At 44.5% G+C, this 24,022-nt stretch overlaps 1 protein-coding gene and 2 pseudogenes across 1 annotated transcript; all 3 read right to left on the reverse strand.

The window, feature by feature from the left end:
• Nucleotides 1–9,731: 9,731 nt before the first annotated feature.
• Nucleotides 9,732–10,297, reverse strand: LOC125506555 (non-specific lipid-transfer protein 2P pseudogene; annotated as a pseudogene).
• A 2,900-nt stretch (nt 10,298–13,197) lies between these two features.
• On the reverse strand, nt 13,198–13,814 carry LOC125506556 (non-specific lipid-transfer protein 2P). The gene has a single exon (XM_048671347.2). The coding sequence runs from the start codon at nt 13,728–13,730 to the stop codon at nt 13,440–13,442; it is 291 nt and encodes a 96-aa protein (XP_048527304.1). The 5' UTR covers nt 13,731–13,814; the 3' UTR covers nt 13,198–13,439.
• Nucleotides 13,815–21,336: 7,522 nt separating this feature from the next.
• Nucleotides 21,337–21,932, reverse strand: LOC125506557 (non-specific lipid-transfer protein 2P pseudogene; annotated as a pseudogene).
• Between the last annotated feature and the right edge of the window lie 2,090 nt (nt 21,933–24,022).

Raw genomic sequence — 24,022 nt, forward strand, 5'->3', positions numbered from 1 at the left:
CTTGCTATAAGTCTAGCAGGGAGGTACCAAAGTAATCCAGGAGTGGATCACTGGACAGTGGTCAAGAACATCCTGAAATACCTGAAAAGGACTAAGGATATGCTTCTCGTATATGGAGGTGACAAAGAGCTCGTCGTAAATGGTTACGTTGATGCAAGCTTTGACACTGATCCGGACGATTCTAAATCGCAAACCGTATACGTGTTTATATTAAACGGTGGAGCTGTCAGTTGGTGCAGTTCTAAACAAAGCGTCGTAGCGGGATCTACATGTGAAGCGGAGTACATAGCTGCTTCGGAAGCAGCGAACGAAGGAGTCTGGATGAAGGAGTTCATATCCGATCTAGGTGTCATACCTAGTGCATCGGGTCCAATGAAAATCTTTTGTGACAATACTGGTGCAATTGCCTTGGCAAAGTAATCCAGATTTCACAAGAGAACCAAGCACATCAAGAGACGCTTCAATTCCATCCGGGATCTAGTCCAGGTGGGAGACATAGAGATTTGCAATATACATACGGATCTGAATGTTGCAGACCCGTTGACTAAGCCTCTTCCACGAGCAAAACATGATCAGCACCAAAGCTCCATGGGTGTTAGAATCATTACGGTGTAATCTAGATTATTGACTCTAGTGCAAGTGGGAGACTGAAGGAAATATGCCCTAGAGGCAATAATAAAGTTATTATTTATTTCCTTATATCATGATAAATCTTTATTATTCATGCTAGAATTGTATTAACCGGAAACATAATACATGTGTGAATACATAGACAAACTTAGTGTCACTAGCATGCCTCTACTTGACTAGCTCGTTAATCAAAGATGGTTATGTTTCCTAACCATGAACAAAGTGTTGTTATTTGATTAACGAGGTCACATCATTAGTTGAATGATCTGATTGACATGACCCATTCCATTAGCTTAGCACCCGATCGTTTAGTATGTTGCTATTGCTTTCTTCATGACTTATACATGTTCCTATAACTATGAGATTATGCAACTCCCGTTTGCCGGAGGAACACTTTGGGTGCTACCAAACGTCACAACGTAAATGGGTGATTATAAAGGAGCATTACAGGTGTCTCCAAAGGTAGATGTTGGGTTGGCGTATTTCGAGATTAGGATTTGTCACTCCGATTGTCGGAGAGGTATCTCTGGGCCCTCTCGGTAATGCACATCACATAAGCCTTGCAAGCATTGCAACTAATGAGTTGGTTGCGAGATGATGTATTACAGAACGAGTAAAGAGACTCTCCGGTAGCGAGATTGAACTAGGTATTGGATACCGACGATCGAATCTCGGGCAAGTAACATACCGATGACAAAGGGAACAACGTATGTTGTTATGCGGTCTGACCGATAAAGATCTTCGTAGAATATGTAGGAGCCGATATGGGCATCCAGGTCCCGCTATTGGTTATTGACCGGAGACGTGTCTCGGTCATGTCTACATTGTTCTCGAACCCGTAGGGTCCGCACGCTTAAGGTTACGATGACAGTTATATTATGAGTTTATGCATTTTGATGTACCAAAGGTTGTTCGGAGTCCCGGATGTGATCACGGACATGACGAGGAGTCTCGAAATGGTCGAGACGTAAAGATTGATATATTGGAAGCCTATGTTTGGATATCGGAAGTGTTCCGGGTGAAATCGGGATTTTACCGGAGTACCGGGAGGTTACCGGAACCCCCCGGGAACCATATGGGCCTAGATGGGCTTTAGTGGAAAGGATAAAGGGGCAGCCCAAGGTGGCCGCGTGCCTCCCCCCTCCCCCTAGTCCTATTAGGACTAGGAGAGGTGGCCGGCCCCCCTTCTCTCTCTTTCCCCCTCAGGGAATCCTAGTCCAACTAGGATTGGGGGGGAGTCCTACTCCCAGAAGGAGAAGGACTCCTCCTGCGCCCTCCTCCTGGCCGGCGCCCCCCTCCCCCTTGGCTCCTTTATATACTGAGGCAGAGGCACCCCAGAAACATACAAGTTGATCCACGTGATCTATTCCTTAGCCGTGTGCGGTGCCCCCAGCCACCATATTCCTCGATAATACTGTAGCGGAGTTTAGGCGAAGCCCTGCTGCTGTAGTGCATCAAGATCGTCACCACGCCGTCGTGCTGACGGAACTCTTCCCCGACACTTTGCTGGATCGGAGTCCGGGGATCGTCATCGAGCTAAACGTGTGCTCGAACTCGGAGGTGCCGTAGTTTCGGTGCTTGATCGGTTGGATCGTGAAGACGTACGACTACTTCCTCTACGTCGTGTCAGCGCTTCCGCAGTCGGTCTGCGTTGGGTACGTAGACAACACTCTCCCCTCTTGTTGCTATGCATCACATGATCTTGCGTGTGCGTAGGAAATTTTTTGAAATTACTACGAAACCCAACACTATTCTCATCATATCAATCTCCATCACTTTAATCTTGCTTTGCTTTTTTACTTTGCTTTTATTTTTTACTTTTCATCTTTATACCAAAAATACCAAAAATATTATATCTATCAGATCTCACTCTCGTAAGTGACCCTGAAGGGATTGACAACCCCTAATCGCGTTGGTTGCGAGTAGGTATCGTTTTGTGCAGGTACGAGGGACTTGAGCGTGGCCTCCTACTGGATTGATACCTTGGTTCTCAAAAACTAAGGGAAATACTTATGCTACTCTGTTGCATCATCCCTTCCTCTTCGGGGAAAACCAACGCAAGCTCAAGACGTAGCAAGAAGGATTTCTGTCGCCGTTGCCGGGGAGTCTACGCAAAAAGTCAACATACCAAGTACCCATCACAATCCCTATCTCTCGCATTACATTATTTGCCATTTTCCTCTCGTTTTCCTCTCCCCCACTTCACCCTTGTCGTTTTATTCGCCCTCTCTCTCTCTATCCTCCCTCTCCTTTCCGCTTGCCTCTTGTTTGCTCGTGTGCTAGTTTGCTTGCTTGTCGTTATGTCTGAAATTGGGGAAGTTATGGCCAATATGGGCGATAACAATATCATGGAAAATTCTGATGCTCCTGCTGAAGAACCCTCTACCTACCATACAAAAAGATTTCGAATCGGTAGTGGTAATATTATTGGAAAAGGAGTTATTCAAGATTTCTTTACTTGTGCCGGTGCTTTGCCCTCTACAGGCGGTTCTATTCTCCATATAACTAGTAGTCTTGCAGACGCTATTGCCATGCTTATCGTTGAACTTGAAAGGCAATTTATGCATATGCACCCATCTATACAAAGAGTTTTTCTAGAATTTTCTAATATTGAGCATTCCTCTGTTAAGCGTGCCGCTACTATCTTTTTGGCTCATGAATTCAGATTTATAATAAAAGAAGCCAAAGAAATCTTTGCGCACTATAGGGTGGACGCTGGTCGTCCTCCCATAGAATCTATTCTCTTCGATCAAGAAGAAATTATGCGCTTTCAATCTCCTGGCTATGTTGCTTTTAAGGAAAACCTCAGAAAAAAGGTGCCAACCAATATTTTAATTGATAGAATCTCTGAACTTAATGATGATTTGGCTATTCGAAATAATGAGCTATGATACTCTCTTGAGTCTAGGCTCACAAAGTTCTGTCAAAAGAATGCTTATAATGATGAATTGGTTGTACAATACGAAGGGCCGAAAGAGGAACCTATACCTCCTAAAATTGATCTTGGAGACTTCTGTCCTATTAAATTTAGCCCTTTTGATTACTTTTTCTTGCCTCAAAGAAAACTTGCTGCTGAACGTAGAGAATATGAAATGAGCTTCACCGATCTATCTTATTACTATGGCAATACTTAGATCTATCCTCGCTTTTATGCCTAGCTAGGGGCGTTAAACGATAGCGCTTGTTGGGAGGCAACCCAATTTTATTTTTATTCCTTGCTTTTTGCTCCTTCTTAGTAATAAATAAATTATTTAACCTCTGTTTTGGTTGTGTTTTTTGTGTTTAATTAGTGTTTGTGCCAAGTAGAACAGTTGGGAAGACTTGGGGAAAGTCTTGTTGAACTTGCTATAAAAACAGAAACTTTAGCGCTCACGAGAACTGCTTTCATTTTTATTTGAAGAGTGCTATTTAGTTAATTCTTTTTTAAGATGATTAATAGATAAATTCCTCTCGTCCAGAAATTTATTTTAGAATTTTTGGGGTTCCAGATCTTGATCTAGCTACAGATTACTACAGACTGTTCTGTTTTTTGACAGATTCTGTTTTTCGTGTGTTGTTTGCTTATTTTGATGAATCTATGGCTAGTAGAATAGTTTATAATCCATAGAGAAGTTGGAATACAGTAGGTTTAACACCAATATAAATAAAGAATGAGTTCATTACAGTACCTTGAAGTGGTCTTTTGTTTTCTTTCGCTAACGGAGCTCACGAGTTTTCTATTTTGAGTTTTGTGTTGTGAAGTTTTCAAGTTTTGGGTGAATTCTTTTGATGGATTATGGAACAAGGAGTGGAAAGAGCCTAAGCTTGGGGATGCCCATGGCACCCCCAAGATAATCCAAGGACACCAAGAAGTCAAAGCTTGGGGATGCCCCGGGAGGCATCCCCTCTTTCGTCCACTTCCATCAGTAATTTACTTGGAGCTATATTTTTATTCACCAACATGATATGTGTTTTGCTTGGAGCGTCTTGTATTATTTGTGTCTTTGTGTCTTAGTATGCCACAATCATCCTTGCTTTACACACCTTTTGAGAGAGCCATACATGAATTAAAATTTGATAGAATACTCTATGTGCTTCACTTATATCTTTTGAGCTAAGTAGTTTTGCTCTATGTGCTTCACTTATATCTTTTGAGCGTTATAATTTTGCTCTATGTGCTTCACTTAGATCTTTTAGAGCACGGTGGTGGATTTGTTTTAAAGAAACTATTGATCTCTCATGCTTCACTTAAATTATTTTGAGAGTCTCTTAATAGCATGGTAATTTGCTTAATAATAATATGCTTGGTATTCAAGATTTGTGAAACTTTCTTTTAAGTGTGTTGAATACTAAGAAAAGATTGAAGCTTGATAATTGTTTTGATATATGGAGGTGATAATATTAAAGTCATGCTAGTTGAGTAGTTGTGAATTTAAAGAATACTTGTGTTAAAGTTTGTGATTCCCGTAGCATGCACGTATGGTGAACCGTTATGTGATGAAGTCGGAGCATGATTTATTTATTGATTGTCTTCCTGATGAGTGGCGGTCGGGGACGAGCGATGGTCTTTTCCTACCAATCTATCCCCCAAGGAGCATGCGCGTAATACTTTGCTTTGATAACTTCTAGATTTTTGCAATAAGTATATGAGTTCTTTATGACTAATGTTGAGTCCATGGATTATACGCACTCTCACCCTTCCACCTTTATTAGCCTCTCTAATACCGCGCACCTTTCGCCGGTATCATACACCTACCATATACCTTTCTCAAAACAGCCACCATACCTACCTATTATGGCATTTCCATAGCCATTCCGAGATATATTGCCATGCAACTTTCCACCATCTAGTTCATCATGACACATTCATCATTGTCATATTGCATATCCCGGTACACCGTCGGATTCATTCACATAGAGTCATATTTTGTTCTAAGTATCGAGTTGTAATTGTTGAGTTATAAGAAAAATAAAAGTGTGATGATCATCATTATTAGAGCATTGTCCCAAGTGAGGAAAGAATGACGGAGACTATGATTCCCCCATAAGTCGGGATGAGACTCCGGACGAAAAATAAATAAAAGAGGCCAAAGAAGCCCAAATAAAAAGAGGCCATAAAAAAGAGAAAAGTCCCAAATAAAAAAATATAAAAAAATGAGAGAAAAAGAGAGAAGGGACAATGTTACTATCCTCTTACCACACTTGTGCTTCAAAGTAGCACCATGATGTTCATAGTAGACAGTCTCTCATATTATCACTTTCATATACTTGTGGGAATTTTACATTATAGAACTTGGCTTGTATATTCGAATGATGGGCTTCCTCAAATTGCCCTAGGTCTTCATGAGCAAGAAAGTTGGATGCACACCCACTTAGTTTCTTTTTGAGCTTCATATACTTATAGCTCTAGTGCATCCGTTGCATGGCAATCCCTACTCACTCACATTGATATCTATTGATGGGCATCTCCATAGCCCGTTGATACGCCTAGTTGATGTGAGACTATCTTCCCCTCCTTTTTGTCTTCTCTACAACCACCATTCTATTCCACCTATAGTTCTATATCCATGGCTCACGCTCATGTATTGCGTGAAGATTGAAAAAGTTAGAATATGAAACAATTGCTTGGCTTGTCATCGGGGTTGTGCATGATTTAAATACTTTGTGTGGTGAAGATAGAGCATAGCCAGACTATATGATTTTGTAGGGATAATTTTCCTTGGCCATGTTATTTTGAGAAGACATAATTGCTTTGTTAGTATGCTTGAAGTATTATTATTTTTATGTCAATATAAACTTTTGTCTTGAATCTTTTGAATCTGAATATTCATATCACAATTAAGAAGGTTTGCATTGGAATTATGCCAAGTAGCACTCCACATCAAAAATTCTCTTTTTATCATTTACCTACTCGAGGACGAGCAGGAAATAAGCTTGGGGATGCCTGATACGTCTCCGACGTATCTATAATTTTTGATTGCTCCATGCTATATTATCTACTGTTTTGGACTATATTGGGATTTATTTTCCACTTATATATTATTTTTGGGACTAACCTATTAACCGGAGGCCCAGCCCAGAATTGCTGTTTTTTTGCCTATTTCAGTGTTTCGAAGAAACGGAATATGAAACGGAGTCCAAACGGAATAGAACCTTCGGGAACGTGATTTTCTCACCGAACGTGATCCAGGAGACATGGACCCTGCTCCAAGGAACAAAAGAGGCGGTCACGAGGGTGGGGGGCGCCCCCCCTAGGGCGCGCCCCTGTCTCGTGGGCCCCTCGATGCTCCTCCGGCGTACTCCTTCCTCCTATATATACCTACGTACCCCCAAACGATCAGAAGAGGAGCTAAAAACCTAATTCCACCACCGCAACTTTCTGTATCCAGGAGATCCCATCTTAGGGCCTGTTCCGGAGCTCCGCCGGAAGAGGGTCGTCATCACGGAGGGCTTCTACATCATCATAGCCTCTCCGATGAAGTGTGAGTAGTTTACCTCAGACCTTCGGGTCCATAGTTAGTAGCTAGATGGCTTCTTCTCTCTCTTTGAATCTCAATACAAAGTTCCCCCCTCTCTTGTGGAGATCTATTCGATGTAATCTTCTTTTTGCGGTGTGTTTGTTGAGACCGATGAATTGTGGGTTTATGATCAAGTCTATCTATGAATAATATTTGAATCTTCACTGAATTCTTTTATGTATGATTGGTTATCTTTGCAAGTCTCTTCGAATTATCCGTTTGATTTGGCCAACTAGATTGGTAGTTCTTGCCATGGGAGAAGTGCTTAGCTTTGGGTCCGATCTTGCGGTGTCCTTTCCTGGTGACAGAAGGGGCAGCAAGGCACGTATTGCATCGTTGCCATCGAGGATAACAAGATGGGGTTTATTTCATATTGCATGAATTTATCTCTCTACATCATGTCATCTTGCTTAAGGCGTTACTCTGTTTTTAACTTAATACTCTAGATGCATGCTGGATAGCGGTCGATGAGTGGAGTAATAGTAGTAGATGCAGAATCGTTTCGGTCTACTTGTCACGGACGTGATGCCTATATACATGATCATGCCTAGATATTCTCATAACTATGCTCAATTCTGTCAATTGCTCAACAGTAATTTGTTCACCCACCGTAGAATACTTATGCTCTTGAGAGAAGCCACTAGTGAAACCTATGGTCCCCGGGTCTATTCTCATCATATCAATCTCCACCACTTTAATCTTGCTTTGCTTTTTTACTTTGCTTTTATTTTTTACTTTGCATCTTTATACCAAAAAAACCAAAAATATTATATCTATCAGATCTCACTCTCGTAAGTGACAGTGAAGGGATTGACAACCCCTAATCGCGTTGGTTGCGAGTAGCTATCGTTTTGTGCAGGTACGAGGGACTTGAGCGTGGCCTCCTACTGGATTGATACCTTGATTCTCAAAAACTGAGGCAAATACTTACGCTACTCTGCTGCATCATCCCTTCCTCTTCGGGGAAAACCAACGCAAGCTCAAGACGTAGAACTTCCCCCAACAACGGGCCGGGCATCATCAATTTATATTACATGAGTTTGGCTATGTACAGAAGCACCTACGCTCCAATCCATGTGTATTTTCCTAGTACATGTGAGCACCAAAGTGACATGGATTTTCCCAGACAATTGTTGAGCATGGCCACAGAATGGACCTATGAAAATACTAGGGTTCTCACTGAGTTGTTTGTGGAGCAAGTGAAGGCTGCAAATAGGCCAAACAATTATTTGATGCCAAATGCATTTGAGGAGGTGTGAAGGAAATTCAAGATGTGAATCAGGCTCGAATACAAATATGTCTGATTTAAAATCAAATGGGACAAGCTAAAAGGTGATCACAACATATTCCCGAAACTCAAGTTGCGGGATACCGAATGGGGATGTGACTTTGAGGAAAACCACCATGCGGAGAGGTGCACCCCCTACTAATCCTATGGAGAAGTTAGGAAAGACCCGCTCCTCCAAGCGGATGCAATTGCATAGAGAGGGCCTTTGGTGTTTTGAAAATGAAATGGAAAATACTACTCAAGATTGATTGAAACACAAAAAATGATTGTTGCGGCAATTATGACGCTGCATAACTACATTCTCCTTCATGACAAGGATGACTTCAACTAGTTTCAGTGTGTTACGGATCTGAATTATGTTCCACCAATGCCGGAAAGATACTAGAAGTAAGGTATATTCATCAAATTTGCCGAGAGCCAGCGCTTTGGCTCTCGGCTTAGCTGAAATAAGTCAGCGTAGACAGTTTTTCCAGTATTGTAAGTGCTCCCATGATACCAGCTTGAAAATTACAATTTTAGATGTGTAATTTTTTTGTGAATGTTCAGAACATGTGTCTACAACCCCTAAAAATTCAGATCAAAATACGAAATATACAAAGAGAAACAAAAAAGACAAGTCGAGATGTGAATAGTACCATGCCCAAAAACTGTCAAGAGCCCAAATTTTATAAATGGTAGACTAAAACGAAGTGACCATGCCCCCATTAATTGTGCATGATTAGCAGAGGCCATAGAGTAACGTCCATGGGTAATTTGGAATGAGTGCAACTTGAGAGTCTTCAACAACATCTGGAGAGTCATTGACAAGATCCGAGATGAAACGTGCAAGTGGGTGTTAGCCGGGGCTCAACACTTGAGTGATATTATGTCGGGAGAGTAGGCATTTGTTTCGCCTCCGGGTTAGCGACTTTGTTAAGCTCATTCTTAATTAATGAATGTGTCAAATCTTTTGCCCTTCCAAAAAAAAGTGCAGGCTTGATTTTATGGAGCTGAACTTGGGATGTATACCACCAAACTAAAGGTTGATAAATGAATTCAATGCACACGAGTTAATGAGCAGGTGCCACAGTGTTTAAAGCCACACATCGTACAAGGAATCAAAGATGTGCCTTCTTGTGCTCAATCCCGATGGAACCAACAGTACAGCAAAGCAATCACTATTTTCTAGAGCATCTCATGTTTTCTGCTGCAATGCGGCTTATTTGTGAGTGACTCATCGTAATTTCGGGCGTATTTTGGACGGTTGCCAATTCCTGTACGTGGTTTTCGTTGAAAAGATTGCAGCAAGTGACAGAGAGGGGAAACAGAGGAGAAGGTAGGAAAACTCATTTTATTCCAGCACCGATCATCACCCAACATTTTATTCCAGAATCATGCGTGAGTGCATGGACGCAGCATGCACTCTCTCAGGTCTCAGCTAGGCTAAGCTATAGTCTCTCATCATCTCTCATGGAGGGAGGTAGCCTACCTATAGCTGAGCCATACGCGCTAGGCGAGCTGGCGCCTAGCCTAGCAGTGCGGGACGGCGAGGCCGCACGAGACGAGGGTCTCGCGCGCGTGGGGGCTCTTGATGTAGGCGCCGAGGGAGGGGTCCTTGGCGTACTGGCAGAAGCACGCCTGCTGCGCACGCAGGTTGCCACAGCACGCGTCGCTCGGCTTCGCGCCGGTGGTGATCGCGGGCATGCACACCGTCAGCTGCCCCACCTCGCACGCCGCGAGCGCCCCGCCGGGCGCCGCCACAACCAGCGCCAGCATCATGGCCACCAGCAGGACCTCCTTCCTCATCGCCATGGCCGTCGTCGTACGTTGGTCTGCTCCTCGCTCACTCTCGCAGTGGCAGGTGTTGAGTGTGATGGAGTGCTACAATGGTGGTTTGGACTCCCGGTGTATTTATAGACGGCCACGCACCGTCCGATACTTCGCCAAGTATTTGGAGTGCTGGCAACCTAGCTAGCTAATTAACAATCCACCTGTCGCGAGCCGGCTAGTTACTGAACTGCAGTACGTAGTTCGCCATGACTAGGGTCAGCAAAGAGGTTGATGCATGCATGGCTACACTTATGTAGTATGGACGTACCTAGTGCATTCAAATCCAGTCGGTAGGTCAGCCAAGTAGTTCGTCCATGTTGGCTGCCCGCTCGGTGCTGCCAAGGATTTGAAAATTGGACGAAAAAATGGCGAATGTGAAAAAGGTTTACGAAATTGACAAAATATATGAATTTAAAAATTATTTATGACTTTGATTTTTTTTTTGAAAATTGAACAAAAAAGTTCAGGAAGCTTAAAATGGAAAAAAGTGGAAAAGCATAAACTAAAAAGATAAAGATAAAGGAAAAACAAACAGAAATAAAAACAAAAAAAGTTGGAAATTTCACATTATCAGGCAAGGAAATCGAGAAGTTAATGTTTAGAAAGCAGAAATAAAGGATAATGGTTTAGCCAATTTGGGCATAGAGAGTTGAGTGGTAGAGTTATACAAAAATACAGTGCCAACTTGCGACTTGAGCATAGCCTTGCGAGGTTGTAAGAACAATATTTTCTATATTTCAAAAAAAATGAAAAAGAAAAAATGGGAAGAAAAAACCCGACGGAAACAGAAAAAATAACTGATGAAAACAGAGCCAAAGAAAATCCAGCCCAAAAGACCCGAAAGGAACCTTCTACAAGTTTGCCAATACAATTCATTTCTTTTCAGTTTTTGATAATATGGATAATTCATATCTTCTAATCCAAAATTATAGTTTAAATAATTATATATATTTGAATTCCTGACAATATGATCATTAGAACAAAACCAATCAAGGATACATTTCAATCATCTTTAAATTTCATTGTTTCAATCACATTTATATTATTTGAAACATGTTTTTTTTTCTAAAATTGGTTAAATCAAATGAAATCATGTTTTTTAAATACAAAAACTTGTACAAATCACTTTTTTGATATATGTGTGATTAATGATATTTGAAATCACTTTATCTAAATAAATGAAATATGCGGAAGATCTAAAACAAGACCTATGATCTGGCTTTAAACATTTCAATTAATACTGAAGAAAATTAGTTGGGATACCAAAATATGTGAAATCAAGCAAAATTATAAATTAATTTCACAATAATTAAAATTGTAAAATTTATTATTTAAATTATGTGAACCATTAGTTCTCATATATATGAAACAATTTGTTTCAAAGTGTGAAAGTTTGTTGAAGTGTTGTATTGTCAAATGTGTGAAACAAGTTATTTCAAAAATCAGAAATAATTTGCTACCCATGGTGGTAGCTACGCACATCCCTGATTTTTATCTTTAATTATTTTGGTAAATTATTTTGGACTACCAAAAATAACTCTATAACAAAAATATCGTGACGTTGTACCATCCAAGCAAGCAAACAAGCAATTATACCAAAATGGCAAGCAAAAAGACAAAGAGAACTGAGAAAAGTCCCTTTATAAACAACGATAAGTGAGAAAAGGTCATTTCTATACAACAAAAAATGCACTTGTGGCAATGCCATAAGAAACCCGACACCTCATATATAACTTTTCTTACTACTCCCTCATATATAAAAACGGCACTTATGACAAAGGGTGTGTAGTTGCCACCATGCGTGCGTAGCTACCACCATGTATATGAAAGTGCTTTTTGTCGGTGAGTGAAACTGATTTACAATTTCTTTAAGCTACTTCTTTTCAGTGTGTGAAACTAAGATTTTGAATCCAGTAAACGGATTTTCTGTTTCAATACTTTAAACGGTTTCTTTTAATATGTGAAACTATTTTTCTACAAATCTTATATACCTTTTCTTTAAAAAACGCAAAACTCGTCTTTTGGCGAGAATTTGGGAAGCTGCTTACTATAGTGTGAGATATTCATATTTATAATGCATGGAACATCTTTTTGTCAGCTACGTTACTGTGAATTTTCTTGAAGTACAACTGGTTATTTAAAAATGTGAAACCTAATTTTACAATGAGTGAAACTGATTTACATTTTTTAAACTGCTCATTAGAGTGCGTGAAGTTGATATTTTCAATATATGAAACATAATTTTTATTTGTGAAATTGGTTTATATTTTCTGAAGTTTCTTATTTCAGTATGTAAACTTATACTTTTAATATATGATTTTTTATGTTGGAAACCTATTTATATTTCCTCAAACTTTTTCTTTCAATGTGTGAAACTAATAATTTTTAATCTATGATGTGTTTTCTTATTATATGAAAATGATTTCAAATATGATTGAAAGAGTAAATTACAGAAACTGACTTGAAATAGGATAGCAACAATAAAATAAAAACGGGTTCAATGTTTTATCCATGATTGGTCTTGTTTCGAAGATCCTCTCGCTATGAATTAAAATGTTACTAAGAAAGCCAAAAACATTCTTTTGAGCCCTTGAAGGCATATTTCGATTGTTTACAAAGCATATAGCAACAGAGTAGAAATTTCCCTAAAAAACAGAGCAGAAATTTTATCGCGGTTGAGGGTCCCGCACAGATGCACGGAAGCTATGCTGATGCAATCATCCCCCCCCCCCCCCCCCCCCCACCCACACACACACCCACACCCACACACACACAGTTGCTTGAAAAAAGGTATGGTGCATGCAGAGGGCCCACAAGCATTTCTATGTATTCCATTCATACCGCTTATACCTAAAGTCACTGCACCACAAGCACTAACGATTGATTCTTCGCCGTTACATACCGCACCACTGGATTTAACAATTCTAAGATAGGGGCAGTTTGGTTTGGTCATTGAACACAACTCAGCCGATCTCATCAAAGTTGCAACACAAATTTTATTACCAGCAGCAGCAGCCAAGAAGCAACATGGCCGCCGTAGATCATCACCCAACATTTTATATTTTTATTCCAGCATCATCAAAGTCGAACCACATGGTTGACAGGAAGATGCGTTCATGGACGCAACACGCACTCAGCTAGGGCTAGCTATAGTCTGACGCTCTCATGGTCACTGAGGCAGCTAGCTTGCCATATGCGCCAGGGCCTGCCGGCGCCTAGCACTGCGGGACGGCGAGGCCGCAGGACTGGAGGGTGTCGCGCGCGTGGGGGCTGCGGATGTACTGCCCGTAGGTGGGGTCCTTGGCGTACTGGCAGAAGCACCCCTGCTGCGCCCTCAGGTTGCCGCAGCACTCGCCGCTCGGCTTGGCCCCGCTCAGGATCGCCGACGCGCACACCGCCAGCTGCGATGCCTGGCACGCCGCGTGCGCCCCGCCCGGCGCCGCCGCCAGCACCACCAGCGCCAGCATCAGCGCCGCCACCACCGGCTGCTTCCCCATGCCCGCCATGGCTCACGCTCTCGCTCTTGCAGGTGTGTCCGTGTGTGTGATGGGAGTGAAGTGTACTGGTAGTTGTGTGGAGATGGATCTAGGAGCTCCCGGCTGGGGTATTTATAGCTGGCCACGCACTGCCGTGGCCCGAGCCGGCCATCGGTCCATGTGCATGCCATGCGGCGACACGTAGGGAGCGTACGCGGCCATCGCCGCCGACGGAGCAGGTAAGCGATTAAAGAAAGATAAAGTGAAATGCGACGACGTCCACCTGCGGGGAGCCGTCTAATGAATCGCCCACGGCCGCTGTAACAATCCGTTGAACACTCTACCCTAGACCTAGAGCATGCACTGAATTGCACCAGCTCGCCATGACTACGGTCAGCAGAATGGTTGACGGGCACACCTTGGACGTCCTGCATTCAACTCCAGTGGGTAGTTGGCCGGTGTTAGTTGCTCGCTGGCTCTGCTCCGTGGGTGGTAGGCGGAAGCTAGCGGACGACACGACTTGATTCATGCGAGGCATCCAAAGGTAGGTGATGCGAAGCGTCCAAACGCGCTAGTCTCTTGCATCACCACCGTGATGTTCCCGTCTGTTACTTCGACCTGGACACAGCTAGAATTGACGGGTGTATGATTATCAGCATGGGTATATGTAGTATTGTGGTGCGCTAGTCTCTTTGGTCGTATTATTATTGCAAGCCAAAAGTAAAGAGCGTGAGAGATACGTAGATGAATGGATGTATTTATAGTCTTTCCTAACGATAGAAGTGGCGGGATACACATATACACCTGGGTTGAACTGCACGTACTGTTATATGAGGAAACAAAATAAGCAATGAGGCACGTACTGTTATTTTGGTCTTCTCTCATGAATATGCAAAGCTTGTGTGTCACGGCGTTGTTTTCCTTCTGAAGGCATCGCCTTGATTGCTCGTGGCATCGAGATTTGAGACATCGCTTAGGTTCAGGTCATTCTTTGCTAGGGTAGTTTTGCCGGCCCACGTAATGCACTTTCGTGGGAGGCGCTCGTCCCGGTTTTTGGAAGCTTCGGACCTTATTTTTCTGGACCAGCTTTTACACTTTTTCCGTTTTCATTTTTAATTGATCATTTTTTTTCAGATGCATGAACTTAAAAAAAATCGAAAAATACTAAATTCATAAAATTTCCCAAATTGTGAATTGTTTTCAAATTCATGAACTTTCCTTGAATCCATGAACTTTTTTCAAATTAGTGATTCTCTTACAACTTTGTGAACATTTTTTTGTATCCATGAAGTCTTTTCAAATTCGAAATTGAGAACTTTTTTTCAAATTAATGAAATTTATATTCAAATAGGTGAAATTTCTCTTAAATTCATGAACATTATTCAAATCTATGAACTTTTTCCAACTGGAATCACGAACTTGTTTCAAATTTACAAACTTTGTTTCAAACTTGCAAACTTTTGTCAAATTTTGTGATCTTTTTCTCAAATATATGATTTTTTTCCAAAAAAAATCTACGAACAACATATATGGTCAAAGGTCAATGGTTAATGGTCAGCTTGTCAAAAGTCTACCCGTTGAACTTTTTCAAATTCATAATTTTTTTTCTAGTTCGTAATACTTTTTTATTTTCATATTTTTTTAAGTTCATGGACTGTAAGAGAGCGGGGAGCGGAAAATCGAGCGGATAAAAAAATGGATTGAACGACATATGACAAGGGCGAACATGCGAAAGGAGCAGCGGTGAGCCCCAAGAGAGTTCATGGCACGGAATGCACATACTAGGATCTCTCAACGGTAGAAGGGTTTGGCAACCCAAAATCACTAATTAAGGATCACTCTTTGCAAAGGTCACTCTCACCTTCTCAGGTTGTGATAAGTGGCGCACTGTATGTGCGTCACTTGTTGCAACCTTGGAGCTTTCACTCTCACCATGTCGACTCCCAGCCAAGGTGGGTCGGGCTAAGGACCCCCTTGTCGGTTCCATCCTGGGCCATTTTGGGCGTCCCATGGCGATCTCCGAGGAAAATCAAGAAGTCTTGTCGTTCAAGTCAAGTACTCCTTACTTGTGGAGGATTCTTCTCCACTGACGTAGCTAACCAGGACTCTGTAATCCTAGGCCTTCGGTTTTCTTATATAAGTCGAGGCCGGGCTAGAGAGTTGAACAGAACTTAGATTGTCAAATCTAGAAACACACAACAACCTCGAGGTGGACCACCTATACCGTGTACTTCATCCCAAAGCAGTACAAACACAAGCAAGACGTAGGGGTTTATCTGTAAGGAGAGCCCGAACATGGGTAAAAACATATGCCCATATTTCCATCATGTCGAGACATTTAGCTTAGGACCCCCTACCGGAGATCTGCCGGATCTGACTCCATCGCTGGTGGGCCACACTTAGCTCGGGACCCATTACCCGAGATCTGTCGGATGTGACTCCGTCATTTGTGGATCATACAGTCCCAGCTAAGCAGTCCTTGCAATACAATGGGAATCAACATAAACTTCGATCTCAACCGAGATCATGGAAATATCCGTCCATGGAGACAACATGCCCTGTCTGCCCATTCCTATTCGACAGAATGACACATCAGGAGATGGTACAAATTTTGCTCCATTTTTATCGCTTCGTTCACTATATTGACTATGATGTTGTGGATTAGTTAGTTGCATATGCCACTAAATCAATTAGTTGCATATTACGTTAGTTTATTTTGAGTCATGATCATTTTAGGAAAATTTCATGTCGAACATGATCGATGAGGGGCAAGAGCCTACGGACCCTACGCAATATGGCTTGGGGGTTCCAAATTATCTTACTTTTTATGTTGGGGGACATGCGCACTAAGAAGAAAAGGGCAAAGATACCCAATGCAAGAGGCCTGATATTCACAACAATTGAGCACTATTAGAAAAAGGGCCGCTAGTGGCGCACCTATTTTCGCTACTAATGGCGCACTACTGGTGCGCCACTAGCATCACGCCATTAGAATTTTTTTCTAATGGCGCACCTGTGGTGCGCCATTAGAATCTGGTATTCTAATGGCGCACCGCTGGTGCGCCATTAGTATGGCCCACGGTGCGCCATTAGTATTTGGTATAATAATGACGCACCACATAGAAGTGCGCCATTAGTAACAATTTTTTTTAAATTTTTTTTCAGATTTTTTAAATTTTTTTGAAAAAATTTCAAATTTTTTTTTCGTTTTTTTCTTAATCTCAGGTCATTATGTCTTAATCTCGGGTCAATATGCTTAATCTCAGGTCAAATCACACTCCGTGGTCAAACTTCCCGAAAGGTCAACCATCCTCACACTACTCCAGCCCAAGCACGCTTAACTTCAGAGTTCTATCCAACCCCAGCAACAGCTCACTTCACAGGCACTTGTTGATATATCTAGCATATCAATCCTATTATACCTTGTTGATGTCTAGGACTTTGTTCATGTTCATGACTATGATGAAATTTTGAAAAATATTTCAAACTTCCCGGTCATATTACGTATCATTTTTTGAAAAAAAAAATTAAAAAAAAGTCAAAACCTTTTTTTTGAATTTTTTTGCCTCTAGATCTTGAAAGCCCCGTAACTTTTTTTGTGTTAGGTTTTTGGGGATTTTGAAAATGTTTAACGGGGTTCCCCCAGTTAAATTTGGATGTAACTTTTCGAGTAGATGAATTTTCATATATAAAACTTTTTAATTCGAGTTCGTATGCAAAAGTTATGCCCATTTTACAAATTTTCAGAGAGATTTTGCAAATAAAGTCGAAATTTATATTTGTAAATTTTCCCAACAACTAGACCACATATCACATGACAAACTTATTTTCTTTTATTTTTTGACATTTTTATCATTTTTTTATTTTTTTTAACTGAAAAGGCGGAAGCCGGGCAAACTAGTAATGGCGCACCGTGGGGTGGTGCACCATTAGTAGTTAAACTAGTAATGGCGCACCACACCCACGGTGCGCCATTACTAGTTTTGAAAAAAAATATAAAAAAATTTGAATTTTTTTTTGATTTTTTTTGAAAAAAACTTAGTAATGGCGCACCAGTGGACAGTGCGCGCACTGTCCACTGGTGCGCCATTACTAACAATTTTTTTTTACTTTTTTTTTTCAGAACTTCTAGTGGCGCACCGTGGGTGTGGTGTGCCATTACTATGTCAACTAGTAATGGCGCACCACACCCACGGTGCGCCATTAGTAACAATTTTTTTTTCAAAACTTCTAATGGCGCACCGCACACCAGGTGCGCCATTAGTAATATATTACTAATGGCGTACCTATATGTGGTGCGCCATTGCTATATTCTAATGGCGCACCACACACGTGGTGCGCCATTAGTGTCCATTTCATCTATAGCCGTTTTCCTAGTAGTGGAGGATGTTTTGTTGGTTTAATATTGGTTGGCCACAAGATTGGACCCTATATGTGGCACAAAGGAGAAGACCAACAAGTATTGGGAGAAGATTCAGAAGCAGTATCATGAACACAAGGAATATATGGAGCCGAATCCGAACAATATAACCCATAATCTGGTCTCTCTCCTACACAGATGGTCCACCATCCGAGAGCGCATCAACAAGTTTGTTGGCCACTATGCTTCTGCATGGCCGGAATCAAAGTTGGATTGGAGTCCAAAATCATCTAAGTTGAACTGATTTGCTTTGTCGTAATTTGCACTAATATTTTTTACGTCCGATTATCATGATAACTTTGTTTTTTGATAGGTGGTGTTGGCGGCCATTTGGTACCAGCAAACCAAGAAGAAGCCATTCGATTTTAGCCATTCTTGGATTAAATTGAATGGCCAACCAGAGTGGATACAAGTTGTGGAAAACCTCAAGAAAGGCCAAAGAAGTTGAAGACAAATGATGGCTCAAACTTGAACCGGCCCATTGGATTGGATGAGGAAGAGGAAGAAGCTGTAGGGGAGAATGAAAGAGCCACTCTGCCAATGAATAACCACCAAGTAATGGGAAACAAGTGGGAGATGTCGGGGTTACGATCCTGACAATGAGTACTAGGGGTATGAAATAAGGGCAGGGCCTAAGTACGACACATGTGTAACACTCGGTCGTTTACGAGTCCAGACCCTCTCAGAGGAGGTAACAGTCCTACGTCTCATGCCCTGAGACTTGTTTTCTTGGGGGGGGGGGTACGATTACAGAGTGCTTAGCCCTTGCTCTAGAGGAGGAGGACGGCTTATGTAGAGTGCGTCGCAGCCTCCTTCATTCCCAAGTCACCAGGGTGATTAATGCCCATAACTATAGCAGTTACAGGTGTAAATAGTCACAACTATGACGAAAATGCATAGGAGCTCTCGGGTGCTACGCCCCCCTATATTCAAAAATAATTTAGTAATTCAAAAAAAGTCAAAAAATCCTGAAACTTTTTATGGTATCAAACATGACCAGGTATTGCACTCGTATAAAAATATTTAAATAGGAAATGACTTATATTGTATCCGTGGTCAAAGATTTCCCAAAAAATGCTAGATACAAGTACTATTCATGCTATATTGTCGTCATAAATTTGGTTTTTTTTGCCCTGAAGTCAACGAGAATTATTCCTTGGCCAAACATTTTATATGAGTACAATACCTAGTCATATTTGGTTCAAAAATATATCCAAGATTTTGTTTGGCTTTTTTTGAATTATTAAATTATTTTTAAATATAGGGGGTGGAGCACCCGAGTGCTCCTAATCCGCTTCCCAACTATGACAGCTACATGTAATGGTAGCTATGACTCTACTTAAAGTTTGACTTAAGACTACTCGACCGTTGCAGCTCCCATGTCATCCTTCCACCTCCCTTGTCCGAGTGGTGGTGGTCATGCCGATTGGAGGGTAGGCATCCGAGTGATGTCCGTGCGTCCGAATCGACTTTCTGTTATACGCATCCGAATGCACCTATTGTCCAGAGACCTACCGATGATGGTGTGGGGCCGTAGGTGGGTCCCATATGACAGGTCCTTGACCCTACCTGTAGTAGGTGACCTCATCAGGAGAAGCGTAGGATTGTTCGTGATGCCACGACATCAAAAATGTCCATCACATGGGCACGCAGTTTTCCACAAGGGAGGACACAAAAGAGGAGAGGTACAAACTCATCTTGTCTGTGAATAAAGAGAGGATGGATTAGGACGGGAAGAAGATGAACAATAAGTTGCAAATGAAAGCAATGAGTGGCCCAAAATACAACTGTCAGCGCGACCTCCTCCTCCTCTGGCGCTCCCGCGGGCGGCAGGGGAGGAACCCTAGCCGCCGCCCGCCTCTCCCCCCCCCTCCCACCGCCGCCAAAGGGCGCGGCCGGGCGAAGCCTGGCCGGCGGCGACGGCGGCGGGCACTTCTCACCCCCTCGCTCGTCAGGGGCTGGCGCGGGCCGGCGATGTTGGGCTTGGGCACTGCGGTGCACGGGACGTGGTGGTGGGTTGGCGTGGAGGAAGCTCGGGGCCTTGCTGGCGGTGAGGTGGGCTGTGCAGGGGCGGGGCGTGCCAGTCCATGCGCTGACGCCGGCTGTTGCAGCGGCGGCCAGATCTGGCGGGCGGCGCGGGCTGGGTACTTTGTGGGAAGCTTGGGCCGCGGTCGGCCGTCTCTTCGGTGGTCGGTGGAGTGGCGGCGCGGTGGTGGTGGTTCGTGCTGGTGGTGGCGCTGGCGGCGGTGTGGGCTTCGGCCGACCTTGCATGCGGCGGCCGTTGGCGGCAAGGATGGTGGCGCTGGCTCGGGGCTGCCTGTTGACTGCTCAGGGGTACGAAAGGCGGTTCCTTTCCACTCGTCTCTTTGGTTGGGGTAGAGGTGGGTGGTGGGTGAGGTGGCATCGAGATCCTGGATGCCGGGGCGGCGGCCCTGGTGGTGGTGTTGCGGTGCTCATGGGCAAAGCTCGTGGCTTGGTGCTGCCTGGTGGCCATGGCCGTGTGGGCGGCATGGTAGCCAGGGTGTGACGTTCGGTGGTGGTGAAAACATGTTCTATCTTCGGACGGACCGGCGACGGCAAAGCTCGTTCGCTTCTTGAAGGCGTCTACGCGGCTCTCACTGCCCGTCGTGTTGCTTCAGGGGAAACCCTGATCCTTGGGTCGGGCGATGGCGGCGCTTCAGTGTCGTAACCTTCCTGTTGGCACCGCCTTGGAGCCCACGGTTCGTCGTATGTAGCTTCTTCTCTTCGCGGTGGCGTGTTCACGGTTGAGGCCCCCGGTTGCTATTGTAGTGCTATGGGTGGTGTTGCTGCACTCAGCGCCTATGTATCCTGCCCTGGGTGTGTGCGTGTATTCTGGTGGCGTGCGTTGTACCGGGTTGTTGATAATCTTTGCTTTATATATAAAGCGGGGCGAAAGCCTTTTTCGGTAAAGCAACGAGAGAAGAAGGAGGTGTGTCTAAAATGGGAGCTCAAGAAGGCCTGAACTTTTGGAACAGTAGAGATTGAAATGGAGAGGTTGCAGCTGGCTCAAGACACGGAGGATTCTATGATAATATTAACGGACGCAAGCCTTTTAGATGCCGAAGGCAAGAAGTGACTTGAGAGAAGGAAGAAGGAGATCACCATGCATAGAGAGTTCAAGGCGGCGTTGGCGTAACGGATGGCAATAGATCACACGACACGGATGCTGACAGAGCATGCGGCACGGATGGCGTGTGGCGAGTGATTTATCACGTTATCCAGCCGTGTCTAGGACATCGAATTTCATTTTGCCATACGAGGAGAGTGCCTGTCCGGCAGGACATATGAGGGGCCGTCCGGCGCTGCTCCAAGATGCAGTCGGACGCGTCCAGCAGCCTGGCGCCGTAGATCACCATCGTTTTATTCGATCATACCAACACACTTGCGTACCACAGAACTAACTCAGCTAGAGTAACTAGCCTAGCTGAGTGCACTCGGCCGGCTAGGTGGCCTAGCAGTGCGGGAGGGCGATGCCGCAGGTCTGGAGTGTCTCGCGGGCGTGGGGGCTGTTGACGTAGTGCCCGTAGTTGGGGTCCTTGACGTACTGACAGAAGCACCCCTGCTGCGCCCGGAGGTTGCCGCAGCACTCCCCGCTCGGCTTCGTCCCGCCCAGGATCGCCGACGCGCACATCGCCAGCTGCGTCACCTCGCACGCCGCGCGCGCCTTGCCTGGGGCCAGCACCACCGGCATTAGCATCACGGCCACCACTTCCTCCTTCCTCATCGCCATGTCTGTCGTCGTCGTCGATCTACTCACACGCTCGCTCTCGCAGTGGCAGGTGTTTCTAGGGACTCATGGGGTACGTACCTATAGCTGGCCACGCACGGGCCGAGCTCGCCATGCATGCGGCACGTAGCCAGCGTACGCGGCCATCGCCGCCGACGTAGCACGTAGGTAGTGCATACATTCAAGTCCGGTCTGTAGAGGTCAGCTGGGTAGTTGGTCGATGTAGGTTGCGCTCTCGCCGCTCGGTGGGCGGTAGGCGAAAGCTAGCAGACGAGTCCATTCATGCGCATCCTTCCAAACGCGATCGTCGCCTCGTGTTTCCGTTTCTTGTTACGACCTGGACCTGACGTAGACCATATCTGGCGCCGTGTACAGCATGGAACGTACGTTTTCACTGTACCACACGATGAAGTCGCCCTCAAAAATCTCAACAAGCTTGAGCCAGCGTTCCTTTGGGAGGGAACGGACAAGACCACCGGGCCAAATGCAATGTTAATTGAGACATCGTTTGCCGCCCAATTGCCAATTGGGGTCTTAAAGTGCTAAACACAAAGAAATTTGCTAGGACACTGATGCTTCGTTGGGTTTGGTTTGAATGGAAGGACCCAACTAAAATGTGGGTTGGCGGAAGGACCCAACTAAAATGTGGGTTGGCATGGGTAACCCGTGCGATAACGCGGACTACAACTTCTTCTATGCCTCCTCAACTATTATCGTGGGAAATGGCGCGCACACCACCTTTTGGGACTCTCCATGGATGCACAACCGCAAACCCATGGATATGGCCCCTCTCATCTACGCGGCGTCAACGAGGAAGAATTGGAAGGTGCGGGAAGCGCTAAAGGATGGTGCTTGGGTTAAAAAGATCAAGATGACGTCCGGTTTTTCTATAGAGCACTTCAGACAATTTCTCGAGCTTTGGGCCACCATCCGGGATTTCCATCTACATGAGGATATTGACGACGAGATTGTTTGGAAGAATTTTACTAGTGGCCTCTATTCGGCGGAGTCCGCCTACAAAGCGCAATTTCTTGGCCTCATTCGCTCTCCCTTGGAGCATGCAGTGTGGAAAATTTGGGCTCCACCCAAGGTCAAGTTCTTTGCTTGGCTAGCCATCCAAAATAGAGTTTGGACTGCGAATCGATTGGCCAAGCGCGGTTGTCCTAACTGTGGTGTTGGGGATCGTAGCAGAAATTAAAAAAATTCTACGCATCACCAAGATCAATCTATGGAGTATTCTAGCAACAAGGGAATCGGAGTGCATCTACATACCCTTGTAGATCGTGAGCGGAAGCGTTCAAGTGAACGGGGATGATGGAGTCGTACTCGCCGTGATCCAAATCACCGATGACCAAGTGCCGAACGGACAGCACCTCCGCGTTCAACACACGTATGGTTGGGAAGACGTCTCCTCCTTCTTGATCCAGCAAGGGGAAAGGAGAGGTTGATGAAGATCCAGCAGCATGACGGCGTGGTGGTGGATGCAGCAGGATCCCGGCAGGGCTTCGCCAAGCACAAGCGGGGAGGAGAGCTGTTACGGAGGGAGAGGGAGGCGCCAAGAGCAAGGTGTGGCTGCCCTCCCTCCCTTCCACTATATATAGGGGCTAGGGGGGGCGCATGCCCCCTTGGAGATCCCATCTAAAAGGGGGGGCCTGGGGGCAACGGCCCCCTTAGGGTTTCCAACCAGGGGGGCGCATGCCCCCTCGGGGGGCAACGGCCCCCTAGGGTTTCCAAGCCTAGGCGCCTTGGGCCTTTGGGTGGGGCGCACCAGCCCATCAGGGGCTGGTTCCCACGCCACTTCAGCCCATGAGGCCCTCCGGGATAGGTGGCCCCATCCGGTGGACCCCCAGGACCCTTCCGGTGGTCCTGGTACAATACCGGTGTTGGGGAACGTTGCAGAAAACAAAAATTTTCCTACTCGTTTCACCAAGATCATCTAGGAGTTCATCTAGCAACGAGTCATTGGATGCATCTACATACCTTTGTAGATCGCGCACGGAAGCGTTCAAAAGAACGGTGATGATATAGTCGAACACGACGTGATCCAAATCACTGATGACCAAGCGCCGAACGGACGGCACCTCCCCGTTCAACACACGTACGGGACGGGAGACGTCTCCTCCTTCTTGATCCAGCAAGGGAGAAGGAGAGGTT

The sequence above is a fragment of the Triticum urartu genome, chromosome 5A (genome assembly GCF_056163025.1).
Source record: "Triticum urartu cultivar PI428250 chromosome 5A, HENAU_Tu73, whole genome shotgun sequence".
Lineage (NCBI taxonomy): Eukaryota > Viridiplantae > Streptophyta > Magnoliopsida > Poales > Poaceae > Triticum > Triticum urartu.